A 12,267-nucleotide genomic window follows, 5' to 3' on the forward strand; every position below is an offset into this window, starting at 1 on the left:
AAGCTGCTGTTGGGACATTCAGGGAAATTTGAACATGAAATAGGTAATAGATGATAAGAAATTACTGTTCATTCTGTTAGATATGGCGGTGGCAAGGAATCTATTTTTTTTAAAAAAACCTTTATGTTAGAGATGCATATTCAAGTAACTATAAGTAAAATAACAGAATGTCTGGGGTTTACATTAAATGACTCTGGGGGGTGGGAGGGGAGAAATAAAAACAAGACTGGGAAATTATTAATAATTGTTGAAGCTGGTTGATGGATCTGTGGAGTTCATTATATTATTCTATTTTTATATGCTTGGTTTTGCAGAATAAAATTCTAAAAATAAACTACTTTACAAGTTCATTTAACAAATCTGAGCAATTATTATAGACCAGGCTCTGTATTAAATGTTAACAGAAATAATTGTAAAGAAGAAATGAGTGATGTTAAAGTGAGAATGTTGCCATGATGAGATAAGAAAACAAAACATAGTAAAGATGCAGTTTTCTTTAAGCTAATAATCCTATCTGACAAAAAGAATGATACAGCAGGTGTTCAGATGTACCCACATGTGCACACACATAGGTACCCATATATGCCCACACATAAGAACCATAGAAGAAAGACCTAAATACATGAGAGAGACACTTAGATAACAAGAAAATAAGTATATGTGGGTTTTCCACTGTTGTAGGCAGCTTCCAAGATGGCTCCCAGTGAATCTGCCGCCTGCTGTTCTTCTCTCTTGCTTACCTTTTCTTCATCAGCCTGAGGGAAGCCAGATGTGCTGAGCTGCCCTAGAGGCCCATGTGGCAGGAGCTGAGGGAGGGCTCTGGCCAACAGCCAGCAAGGACCTGGGGCCTTCAGCCCGACAGCCTGCAAGAATCTAAATCCTGCTAACTACAACACTGAGTGAGCCTAGAAGCAGACTCTCCCCACCCACAGTGGAGCCTTGAGATGACTGCAGCCCTGGCCAATACCTGGACTCTTGCCTTACCAGAGACCCTGAGCAAGAGGAACCAACAAAGTGTGCCTGGAGAACCCTGACCCACAGAAACTGTAGATAACAAATGTCTGTTGTTTAAGCTGCTAGGTTTTAGGATAATTTGTTATGTAGCAATAAATAACTGATACATTCATCATCCTAATTACAACAATGAAGCATAGTACAAGAAAGTTTACTTATCTTGTTTTACAAGGAAAAGAGAGGTGGGAATGATAGTAGCATTTATTATCAAGCTCTTATTATATAAGAAACGTATAAATTGCCAAATAAAGACAGTGTACATTTTAATGTAGAGGTATTTTTCATAATTACAGCAATGAGGAACACACTCAATTCTATCCTTACAAGGACAGGATTAGATCTCAAAGGGAACAGTTTATCCTACCAAAGGGCTTTTCTGTCGCTAATAAACTGGGATTAAAAATAAATATATTCAAAAATTATCAGGGGTAGGGCATAACTAATTTACAGAGCTGTACAGAGCATCTGATACAAATTCAAGTCAATTATACAATTTGTTTTTCAAAGCGTTTTTTAGCCATTTGTCAAAAAAAATGTATTAAGATCCTACTAAAGCAGATCAATAGAATGCTGTGATAAATACAGGATATTATAACCTCCAGAAGCATGAGAGATTAAAAAAAAAAAAACAGATACTTTAGACAGAGACAGGAATGTGTTTACAGTGGAAACCAAAATATAAAGGGCCAAGCCATTTAATGTCATTGATCACTTCTCTGGCAGACAGTCTAAATTAACAAAGGCATCTTGGCTTGGCAAAAACTGAATATTTAAGCACTAGGAAAGTGTTCGGTAGTAGAGAATAATTAAGAAAACACCCTATTAGTGTTTTGTAGAAATATTTTTCAAAATAGCAATTGGTCTTTTGTTTTTCCTTATTATAAAAATCACAAATATTATAGAAAACCAAATTAGCATTCCTATATTAGCTATATTGATACAGGATTTATGAATTCATGGGTAACCTTTGTAGTACAGCATGGAAGGAAACTGTCAACTGCTCATAATAATGCTAACACTATTTTCATTTGTGACAGGTAAAAAATTCAGCTACCTTAGCATAGCAAAACAGATCATACTGATTCCTGCCAAACTTTCCAGACCTGTCTCTGCACCATTCTCTCACCAAAACCCTATGCTATAACCAATTGTTGCTGACAAAGCCCACTATTACTCAGTACATCTCTATGTCCTTATGCACCTATTATATCTTCCTTGAATAGAATAGCTTTCTGTTTTCATATAACTCCTATTTGCTGCTAAAGACGCTATTTTCCTTTGCCTCCTCTGGGAAGCTGCCCATGACAATCCTCTACCTGGTCAACAACTCTAGTCTGACTCAGGCATGTTACTTCTGTGCTCTTCTGTATTTACCTCTGTAAATATCACAGTACACCATAGATCCCTGATATTCATGGATATACAATCTGAAAAGTTTGGCCATTCATAAGACTGCCTCTTCTGCCCCAAATTTGGGACACTCAGACATTTGCAATTGTATTGAGGCATTAATACAAAACATGCATACCACAAGATTGCTATGCAAGAGGTAGTCTGCTAGTGAAGGTCTCAACTGAGAACCTAGGAATAGCTTAACAAAACTCGCTTCTTTTTCCTTATTGTAACAGTGTTTCTCAAACTTGTTAAACTGTGACCCATTGTAATATCTACTGTTTATATCACCACCTAGTATACATTTACATATATAAACAAAATGCAAAAATACTCTGCATGAAATGCACTTTATTATTATTCTATTCTCCCACACCCTTCAAGTTTTCTGTAACCTCTGAAGAGATTTTGTAATTAAGGAAATTAAAAGTTGAACAAACAAAAGACCAGGTATAGTGTTTTGTCACTCATTAAGTGATTAAAATTTTTATTATTTTATAAAACATGGGCTACCAAGAGAAATCTATCTATTAATGTTGGAGGCAGAAGTGAAAAAATGTTAAAGACAGATAAGCTCTGCACCACGATAAAAAAAAAAGCTTTATCAATGTCTTTAGGTATATGTATGCAATCATAAGAATCTAAAGGGGGGTCAGCTAAGTGTTTCAGTTATATCTGAGCTGTACTTCATGTGGTAAAATATATGCTGTAGTAGTATTCAGGAATCTGGGGATTCAGCCATTTCAGGACCATCCCTTAAGAGTGCTAAGGGTGGATACTATCTTGTAATTGTTTGACTTTAAATTGTTTACTTCACAGTGCCTGGCTCAGGTAAAGTGCTCAGTAAACATTTGCCATATGGGGGAAAGAGGTTGTTTCAAGAGTGGTCAAGGAGATGAAAATTAAAGTAACAGGAGAAATCATTCTTCATCCATTTTACTAAACCAGTACTTAAGAACTAGACCAGATGTTTACTGAAACTTTATTAGTGCAAAGAAAGTAGAAACAAAGCAAATGTCCATCAATTGTTACATTAACTTTGATATATTCTTATTATGGAATAGTATGCAGCAGTTAAAAATGCTTTTAAAAACATAATAGGGGACCCTGAAGGATTTCTACTTTACAGTATACTGCATATGTACAAGAGAAAAGCAAAAAGTAAAATGCAATCAAATATGGTACCATTTTTTGTAAAGTACACCTGTGCATGTATGTTTATGCATGATTATAAGAACATGGAAAAAACATAGAAGAATAGATACCAGGAGGGACAGCAAGTTAGCCATCCCCCAATACACACATTAAATGTCAACAATAAAAATACTCTGTATGATATAGTCCCTCCCATAATCATGCGTATGTAGCAAAGATATACTTAAAGAAATGCATGAAAAAATAAAAATTTCTAGCACATTTTCCAGTAAGAAAAAAAAAACAAATGTCCACATGAATAGATACAATGGACTGGTTGATCTAGGTTAAAATATAAAAGAAAGAACATATAAAAAGGTGGGTTTTTTTTAAATATAGTTTTTAAAGTATGGTATTTGACTTTCCTGCAATAATTGGTACTGGTTATCACTCTCCCTCCTTGAAACATTCACCTGTTTTCCATGACACCACACTGGCTGGTTTCTCTCCTGCTTCTTTGGTCCCTCATTCTCAGTCTCTTGGGGCCTCTTATTTCTTATTTGTCCTTCAGGGCCCTGTCCCTCTGCCTACTCCTCAGTACACTCTCCCTAGGTAATTTAATTTGTTTACAAGGCCTCAGTTACCATTTACAAGGTAACAGGGCATTTCGAAATTAGTTCTCCTCCTGAGCCATAGACTTGCCTATCTGTAGACCTACTGGAAATCCCAGATGCATAAAACATAATCCCAAACTAAACTCGTTTCTTCCCTCTCAAATCTTTTTCCTGCTCTGAGATCGCATGTCAGTAAACTGGCATCATCAGCCATCCAGCTGTTGACTCCCCACTTCTCTCTGGATTAAACGAAATGTACAAGTTCTGGCCTGCATCTTTCCATAGAGGGAGATTCGGGAAAATTAAGAAGCCAGAAATCGCGCAGATTGAAGGCACTTTTAAAAAGTCACTGTCCTCTACAAAACGTGACTTTCTCCATTGTCTTCCAGGCACCTGCAGGAATCCAATTCCCAGCATTCTTCTCTGGCGCGGCCCTCCTCCTCCCTAGACAGCAGGGCAGGGTAGGACTGGACCCAACGCCGACCCTTAGCTCAGCAGCCAAATGAAGGAAGAGGTCGCTCCACTTCTACCTGCAGGTAAGTTCCCCTCGCTGCACCCCGCAAAAAAACAAGTAACAACCTCCAGAGCGGCTACTGCACGCCAATACCCACCTCCTCACCCCCAACCTCAGACCTCCACTAAATACCTAAGACCCTAGGGTCCCTGCCTGAAGGCACGCGAGACGCTGGGGGAAGGTGTCCGCGCTGGCTCCACATCCTCGCGCGGCAGAGATAAGCCGCTTCCAGTCTTCCCAGGCCTTACCTGGGATCTGACATTTGTTTGCAACTCAGGGGCCGCGGTTTTCCAGAGGCCTTGCTTCCGGGCGAGGCTACCCCTACCCCAGAGAAGAAGCCGGTAGGAAACTGCTCCGCCGTAGAACACACAGGGCGCCGCCATGTTAGCTGTGGGAGTTCCAGGACCGGAGTGGTGAGAGGGCGGGGCCTAGAGACGGCGCAGGCGCTAATGGCGTGGGGTTCCAGAGGCTGTCCTGTGCAAGAGCTTCTCGGGCCTTCGGATCAGGGGGCGTGTCCCGCGATCCGCGACAGCTCGTCGCTGATTGGGTGCATGGTGTCCGCGGGGCGTATCCGACTCCACCCTTGCTCGGTGTCGACCTCAAGAAGGATCGCTGGTGGGTCGCTTATCTCGGCCTCTTTCTCTTCACGTCCTGAACTCAGTCTCTTCGGGACTCACTTCCACGCTCTCCTAGTCTCTTTGGCACTCACATCCATGTGGCGCTTTAGCCAGCCCTTCCTTCCCAGCCCCCCTGCTGCACCTCGAGCCTGCTCTTCCTCCACCTTGGCAGGGCGGCCGGGGACCCAGATGCACTCCAAGCCTTGATTCCTGTCTGCCTTATCCTAGTAGGGGTTTTCCCCTCCTCTAACTTTCCAGGTTCTTCTGGTTCCAAGTCAAGACTCTCCTGCAGCAACTGTCAAACCCCTCTCGGTTCCCTGGCACTCTCCTGCGTTGTTTCTTAACTGTATAATGCACAGGATAAACCTTAAACCGGTGAGGTCAAACACTACCTTTCTCGTTTTTGCACGCCCCTCCCTAAGCGATGGTACTAAGCCTTACTTGAAACCCAATCAGAACTGATTAATTGTTGAATAGAGATGAGTATGTCTTGCTTTCTGAAACTTGCGTGCTCCTGGCAGTTAACTCCCAGGTTGCTTTCTACGAAACACATATTAAATGATGTAGTAACGCACTTTAAAAGGGTTTACACACACTTAGATTTGAAAGGTCAGTAAAAGTAAAACAGAAAATCTGAGATCATACAAAGTTGTCAAGCAAATAAATGCCATCTACTATCACCATCATTTCACGAAACAGAACTTTTTAACATTAAAAAGGTAGAATGACAGAATTTCACAATAAAGAAAAATCTTTTAAATGGAATACATTTACTTGTATAAAATGCTCATCCTGTTGTTCTTTTTGTTATTAGCTTTTAGACTAGCAAAAAATATCTTGAGAAATTGGCAGAGGTCGGAGGACTAAACTCTGATTTTTTTATCTTGCCCAAGATTCATATCTACAGGATTTGGGGAGTCATGCCCTACAAATCATAAATTCTTATTAGATGGGTTTTACTTAACCCTATATATGGTGACTTACTTTCCTACCTGACTCTGGCATAACATTAAGAGACAAGGAAGAAAATCAAAATATTTTACCCCAAAACATGTTTCTTTGCCATATCTTGAAATGGCCCTGCAAAGCTGTCCTTGGAGGGGTGGGATACGCATCTGTAAAGAATCTCTATTAACATAGCTAGATCTTTTTCTTCCAGACCCTCCCAATCCTAAAGAGATTAACTAAGATCTGAATAGGAAACATTTGTCATCCATTGTCTCTAAGGGCAGCCACTGTAAGACTTACAGAGAACTTTGGTCTCCACAATCTTTATCTTAAACTGAACATTCCCTTTCTATCAGTCCCAGGTCTTTCTGGACCAAACCAATGTATTTCTTAAATGTGTTTGACTGATGTCTCATGCCTCCCTAAAATGTATAAAACCAAGTTGCGCCCCGACCACCTTGGGCACAAATTCTCAGGACGTGCTGAGGACTGTGTCACGGGCCATGATCACTCATATTTGTCTCAGAATAAATCTCTTCAAAATATTTTACAGAGTTCGACTCTTTTTGTGAACAGATGGATAAACTAGCATTTGGGAATCAATACTTTATTTATTTATTTATTTATTTTATTTATTTTGAAATGGAATTTCGCTTTTGTCGTCCATACTGCAGTGCAGTGGTGTGATCTCGGCTCACTGCACCTTCTGCCTCCCGGGTTCAAGCGATTCTCCTGCCTCAGCCTCCTGAGTAGCTGGGATTATAGGTGCCCACCACCACGCCCAGCTAATTTTTGTGTTTTTAGTAGAGACAGGGTTTCGCCATGTTGGCCAGGGTGGTCTCGAACTCCTGACCTCAGGTGATCCGCCCGCCTTGGTCTCCCAAAGTGCTGGGATTACAGACGTGAGCCACTGCTCCCAGCAAAGAACCAAGACTTTATAGCTCATTAAAATAGATGTCTTTAAACAGCAGTTCCTACACATTGTGAGATTATTTAAAAATTTTTTTAAATCTTAATTGTGGAAATTTAACCAAGTAGAAAACAGTAAGTATGTGGAAGCAGGATTTATACTGTTAAAAAATTATTGATATTGGACCATATAAGAACTAAGTACTAAAATTAAGGTTAGGAGTGGTGGAGATTTTTCCCTTTTTTGAAATTCATGTCACAGTCCTTTACTAGCATGCAGTCATTCACTGCATTATGCAGTTTCGGTCAACAATGACCTTCACATAAGACAGTGGTCCCATAAAATTATAATAGAGCTAAAAAGTTCCTATCTCCTAATGACCTTATAGCCATCAAGACATCATAGTAAGGGAGGATACCACCCCTCATATTGTCTTAGGCCCAATTTCTCCCTCCAAAGAAAGAAGAAGTACAAACTACAAGGCAGAAATGGAATCCACAGGGAGATAGCCCAGCACTGGGCCCTGGGCCTGGTAGTTAAAAATCAACCCCTGACCTAACTGCTTGTGTTATCTAGAGATTTCAAACATTGTATGGAAAAGCATCGTGAAAATCCCTGTCCTGTTATGTTCCATTCTGATTACCAGTGCATGCAGCCCCCGCTCACGTACCCCCTGCTTGCTCAATCGATCATGACCCTCTGATATGGATCCCCTTAGAGTTGTAAGCCCTTAAAAGGGACAGTAATTGCTCACTTGGGGAGCTCGGTTTTTGGAGACGTGAGTCTGCCAATGCTCCCAGCTGAATAAAGCCCTTTCCTTCTACAACTCGGTGTCTGAGGGGTTGTTGTCTGCGGCTCGTCCTGCTACAATAGTACAACGCATTGCTTACCCATTTGTGGCGATGATAGTGTAAACAAATCTATGCACTGCCAGTCCTATTAAAGGACATACAATTATGTGTAATACATAATACATGATAATGAACTATGTTACTGGTTTATTTATTTACCAGGCTATACCTCATAGTTTTTATTGTTAATTTGGAGTCTACTGCTTCTACTTATAAAAAGAAAAAGTTAACTGTAAAACAAACTCAGGTAGATCCTTCAGGAGATATTCCAGAAGGCATTATTGTCATAGGAGCTCCATACGTCTTATTGCTCCTGAAGACCTTCTAGTGGGACACACTGTGGAGGTAGAAGACAGTGACATTGGTGATCCTGACCCTGTATAGGATAATGTGTGTTGTTTGTGTCTTTGTTTTTAACAGACAAGTTTAACAAGCTAAAAAAAAAATTAAAGAATGAAAAAAGCTTATAGAATAAGGAATAAGAAAAAGAATATAAAGAAAGAAAATGCTTTTGTCACCTGTACAGTGTGCTTGTTTTAAGCTAAGTATTATTACAAGAGTCAAAAACTTTAAAAATATTAAAAAGTTTATAAAGTTAAAATAAGCTAAGGTGAATTTCTTATTGAAGAAAGGTAATTTTTTAATAAATTTATTGTAGCCTAAGTGTATTGTGTTTGTAAAGTCTACAGTAGTAAACAGTAATGTTCTAGGCCTTCACATTCACTTACCACTCACTCACTGACTCACCCAGACCAACTTACAGCCCTGCAAGCTCTGTCCATGGTAAGTGTCCTATGCAAATGTACCATTTTTACCTTTTATACAGTATTTTTACTGTACCTTTTCTATGTTTAGATACACATTTACTTACCATTGAGTTACAGCTGCCTACAATATTCCGGTAACATGCTGTGCAGATTTGTAGCCTGGGAACAATAGGCTGTACCATACATCCAAGATGTATAGAAGGCTACACCACTGAGATTTGTGTGGCTACACTCAATGATGTTTGCACAGTGACAAAATCACCTAATGACACATTTCTCAGAATGCATGATCGTACAGTAAAGCAAACATAGTATATTTTCCACCTCTGGGAGCAATACTTGTACTCCTGCATTAAATTTCCTGTGTAACCTTTGAATTTGGGAACAAATGCACTGCTATGTGTTCACATTAGGTTCATAATTTGGAGACACAGGAAAGATTGAAGTGTGCTGATTAATCTTTAAAATATGAAAAAAGGGGGCCGGGCGCGGTGGCTCATGCCTGTAATCCCAGCACTTTGGGAGGCTGAGGCGGGTGGATCACCTGAGGTCAGGAGTTCAAGACCAGCCTGGGCAACATGGTGAAACCCCGTCTCTACTACAAATACAAAAATTAGCTGGGAGCGGTGGCACATACTTGTAATCCCAGCTTCTCAGGAGACTGAGGCAGGAGAATCACTTGAGCCCAGGAGGCGGAGGTTGCAGGGAGCCGAGATCGCACCACTGCACTCCAGCCTGGGCGACAGAGCGAGACTCTGTCTCAAAAAAAAAAAAAGAAAGAAAAGAAAAAAAATGTACTTTACCAAATGGCTAAAGCTTAGATTCTTTTCGTTTTGTTCTCACTTATGGAGCACCTATTGTAGGCATCGGGAATCCTAGGTCCTAAAAATCCAATATAGTGGGGTCATGTCTAATGTGAGGGTTTTGTTCTAAAGTCAGCTTGTTAAATGAACATCAGGAAAATCAAAATGTTGTACTAACACCAAGTGTTGTTGAGATGTGGGGTAGCAGGAGCTATTAGATGCTGCTGATACTAGTGTAAATTGGTACAACTCTCATGAAATCAACCACATAACTAGTAACCTATTCAACTTAAGATGAGCACACCCAACAATTCATCAATTACATTCCTAGATATATACCCTGCAGAAGGTCTTGCACAGTGCATCAGGAGACATGCATTAGGATGTTCATAGCAATATTTTTTTTTGGTAACAACAAAAATAACTTGTCTGTTGATAGGAGGATGGATGGATAAAGGAGCACCATACAGCAATGGCAATGAATGAACCTTAACTATACATATGAATATGGTTGAGGTAGAGCAAAAGATAGGAAGTCACATATGCATAGCCACAGTAGGATTCCATTTACAAAAAATAGGCAAAACTAAGCAAGATATTGTTTAAGGGTTTATCCCTACATAGTAAAACTGTAAAGAAAAGCAAGACAATGATAAACACAAAATCCAGGGTAGTAAATACCTCTGGGAGAAGGGAGAAGAATGCCTCCAGAAGGGTACAGGAGGTGCCAATGTTTTTTATCTTTAGATGACTGGTGGATGCATAAGTGTGCAACTTACCATTATTCTTGAAATGCTACATACTTGTTTTATATACTTCTGACAGGAAGAGTTGTTTTTCACCTTGCATCTGTCTCTGACTCACACTGAAAGGTATGGCAGGCTGTGGCACCAATGTAAATTGGCACAATTGTAATTTCTTTCTCCTGTGTTCCTCATACCTCATTTCCTTATTCCTTTATCACCTCTTCCCCATCCTCCTCCCCTCTTCCTACCTAGTGAGCATAGCTAAATGATGTAGTCCTCAAAAAAATTGATGTGCCCTTGCTCTGCCCTGCATTACAGGATTCCTGAAAAGCGTCCCTGGAGCTGCAGAATTTTGGGGATCAATACAAAAATCTAAGCTTAGGAAAAAAACACAAAGACTTACTGGTTTCCACAGACAAGTGAGATCTTCAGAGAACATTGGGTCAAAGATTACCAAACACTGAGTGGTTTATGAAAAGTGCCTTAAATGTGGACCAAGAAATAAGGGTTCTCATCTGACCCTGCCACAGAATCACTCTGACATTTGCATGTCATTTAGCTTAGAGGAACCTTACATTTCTCACCAGTGTAATCAGGGAGTTAGATTAGACCAGTGATTCTCAAAGGGTGGTTCCCAGAGCAGGAGCATCAGCATTACCTGGTTAAACTGTGTCCAACAAAAAGATGGTAGAGTCCCACCTGCTATACCTCCTAATGTGACTTTACTTGGACATAAGGTCTTTACAGAAATAATTATGTTATATAGAGCGATTAGGATGAGCCCTAATTCAATAGGACACATCCTTACAAAAAAGGAAATTTGGGCACAAAGTCAAACACATAGAGAGGGAAAGCAATGTGAAGATACAGGAAAAAGATGGCCATCCTCAAGCAAAGAATCACTCAAGGCTACCATAAGCTGGGAAAGAGACCTGGAACAGATTCTCTCTCACAGGCCTCAAGGGAAATCTATCCTGTTGACATCTTGATCTTGGCTCTCTAGCCTCTAGAAATGTGAGACAATAAATCTCTGTTGTTTAAACCATTTAGTGTATGGTACTTTGTTACAGCAGACTCAGGAATACATCTAGTGTATGGGCTTTAAAAGTCCACTGACAGAGCAGGATCATTGCCATCTTGGACAAGCACGGCCATTTTAAAGTTCCACTTGATCAAAAACCACCTAAATCCAACCCAAAGGGCATCAGTCTAATAGCTAATGTGAGCATGACCATAAACCACAAATGACATCTCCAACCAGAAACATTCCAACCCTAAAATAAACCCCTCCCCGACCAGAGACATGCCAGCTCTGAAATAACCTCCCCTCCAGCCGCAGAGATGTCAGCTCCAAGATAACCTCCCCTCCGACCAGAGACATTCCAACCCCACAATAAACTTCTCCACACAGAAACATTCCAACCTGTGATAAGCTCTCTGCCTGAACCCTTAAATACATTTAGTCTGTAAGAGAGAGTATGCCTGACCAAAACTAGCCAGAAGCCCCTCTCAGGTTTATTCTCTAGAATAAACCTGTCTTTGACTGTTGAGCCACTTTTCCTCTGTCTTTAACTCTTACATCCACCAATTTCTTTGATATTTCTCTCTTCAAAAGGTAGAACCTTTTTTCCTGAGCATGAGCTGAATTTAACAACCTGTCTCTGAAAAACAGAAGAAAGTGGAAGTCTTGGTGTATAACTTTGGATACTAGTTACAAAAATTCTGTGGCTTCCTGCTTGCTCTCTTTCTCTGCTGAAGGAACTACTCTGGGAGAACTCAGATGTCATGCCCAAGACAGCCCTATGAGAGGCCTACCTAGTGAGCATTCGAGCCTTTTGCTGACAGCCATGTCAATAAGCCATCTTGGAAGTGGGTCCCCCAGCCACAGATTTCTGTGACTGCAGCCTCTCTCAACATCTTGCTTGCCACCTTGTGAGAGATCCTGAGCCAGAACCAC

General features: G+C 40.4%; 1 protein-coding gene and 1 long non-coding RNA gene across 3 annotated transcripts in view; one reads left to right on the forward strand and one right to left on the reverse strand.

Annotated features, from left to right (window-relative positions):
- Window positions 1–8,425, reverse strand: part of MRPS9 (mitochondrial ribosomal protein S9) — a 64,137-nt gene extending 55,712 nt beyond the window's left edge. The window contains exon 1 of one of the 2 annotated variants that reach the window (XM_003811675.6): window positions 4,917–8,425. In XM_003811675.6, the coding sequence (XP_003811723.2) occupies window positions 4,917–5,051 (135 nt within the window). In that variant the 5' untranslated portion in view covers window positions 5,052–8,425. The remainder of the gene's footprint in view (window positions 1–4,916) is intronic. The other variant, XM_034953632.3, reaches the window with a different exon arrangement.
- The window catches only part of LOC100991704 (uncharacterized), a 107,666-nt gene continuing 96,601 nt past the window's right edge, over window positions 1,203–12,267 (forward strand). The window contains exon 1 of the long non-coding RNA XR_010109190.1: window positions 1,203–4,690. This is a non-coding gene — a long non-coding RNA (uncharacterized LOC100991704). The remainder of the gene's footprint in view (window positions 4,691–12,267) is intronic.

Source organism: Pan paniscus, chromosome 12 (assembly GCF_029289425.2).
Source record: "Pan paniscus chromosome 12, NHGRI_mPanPan1-v2.0_pri, whole genome shotgun sequence".
NCBI lineage: Eukaryota > Metazoa > Chordata > Mammalia > Primates > Hominidae > Pan > Pan paniscus.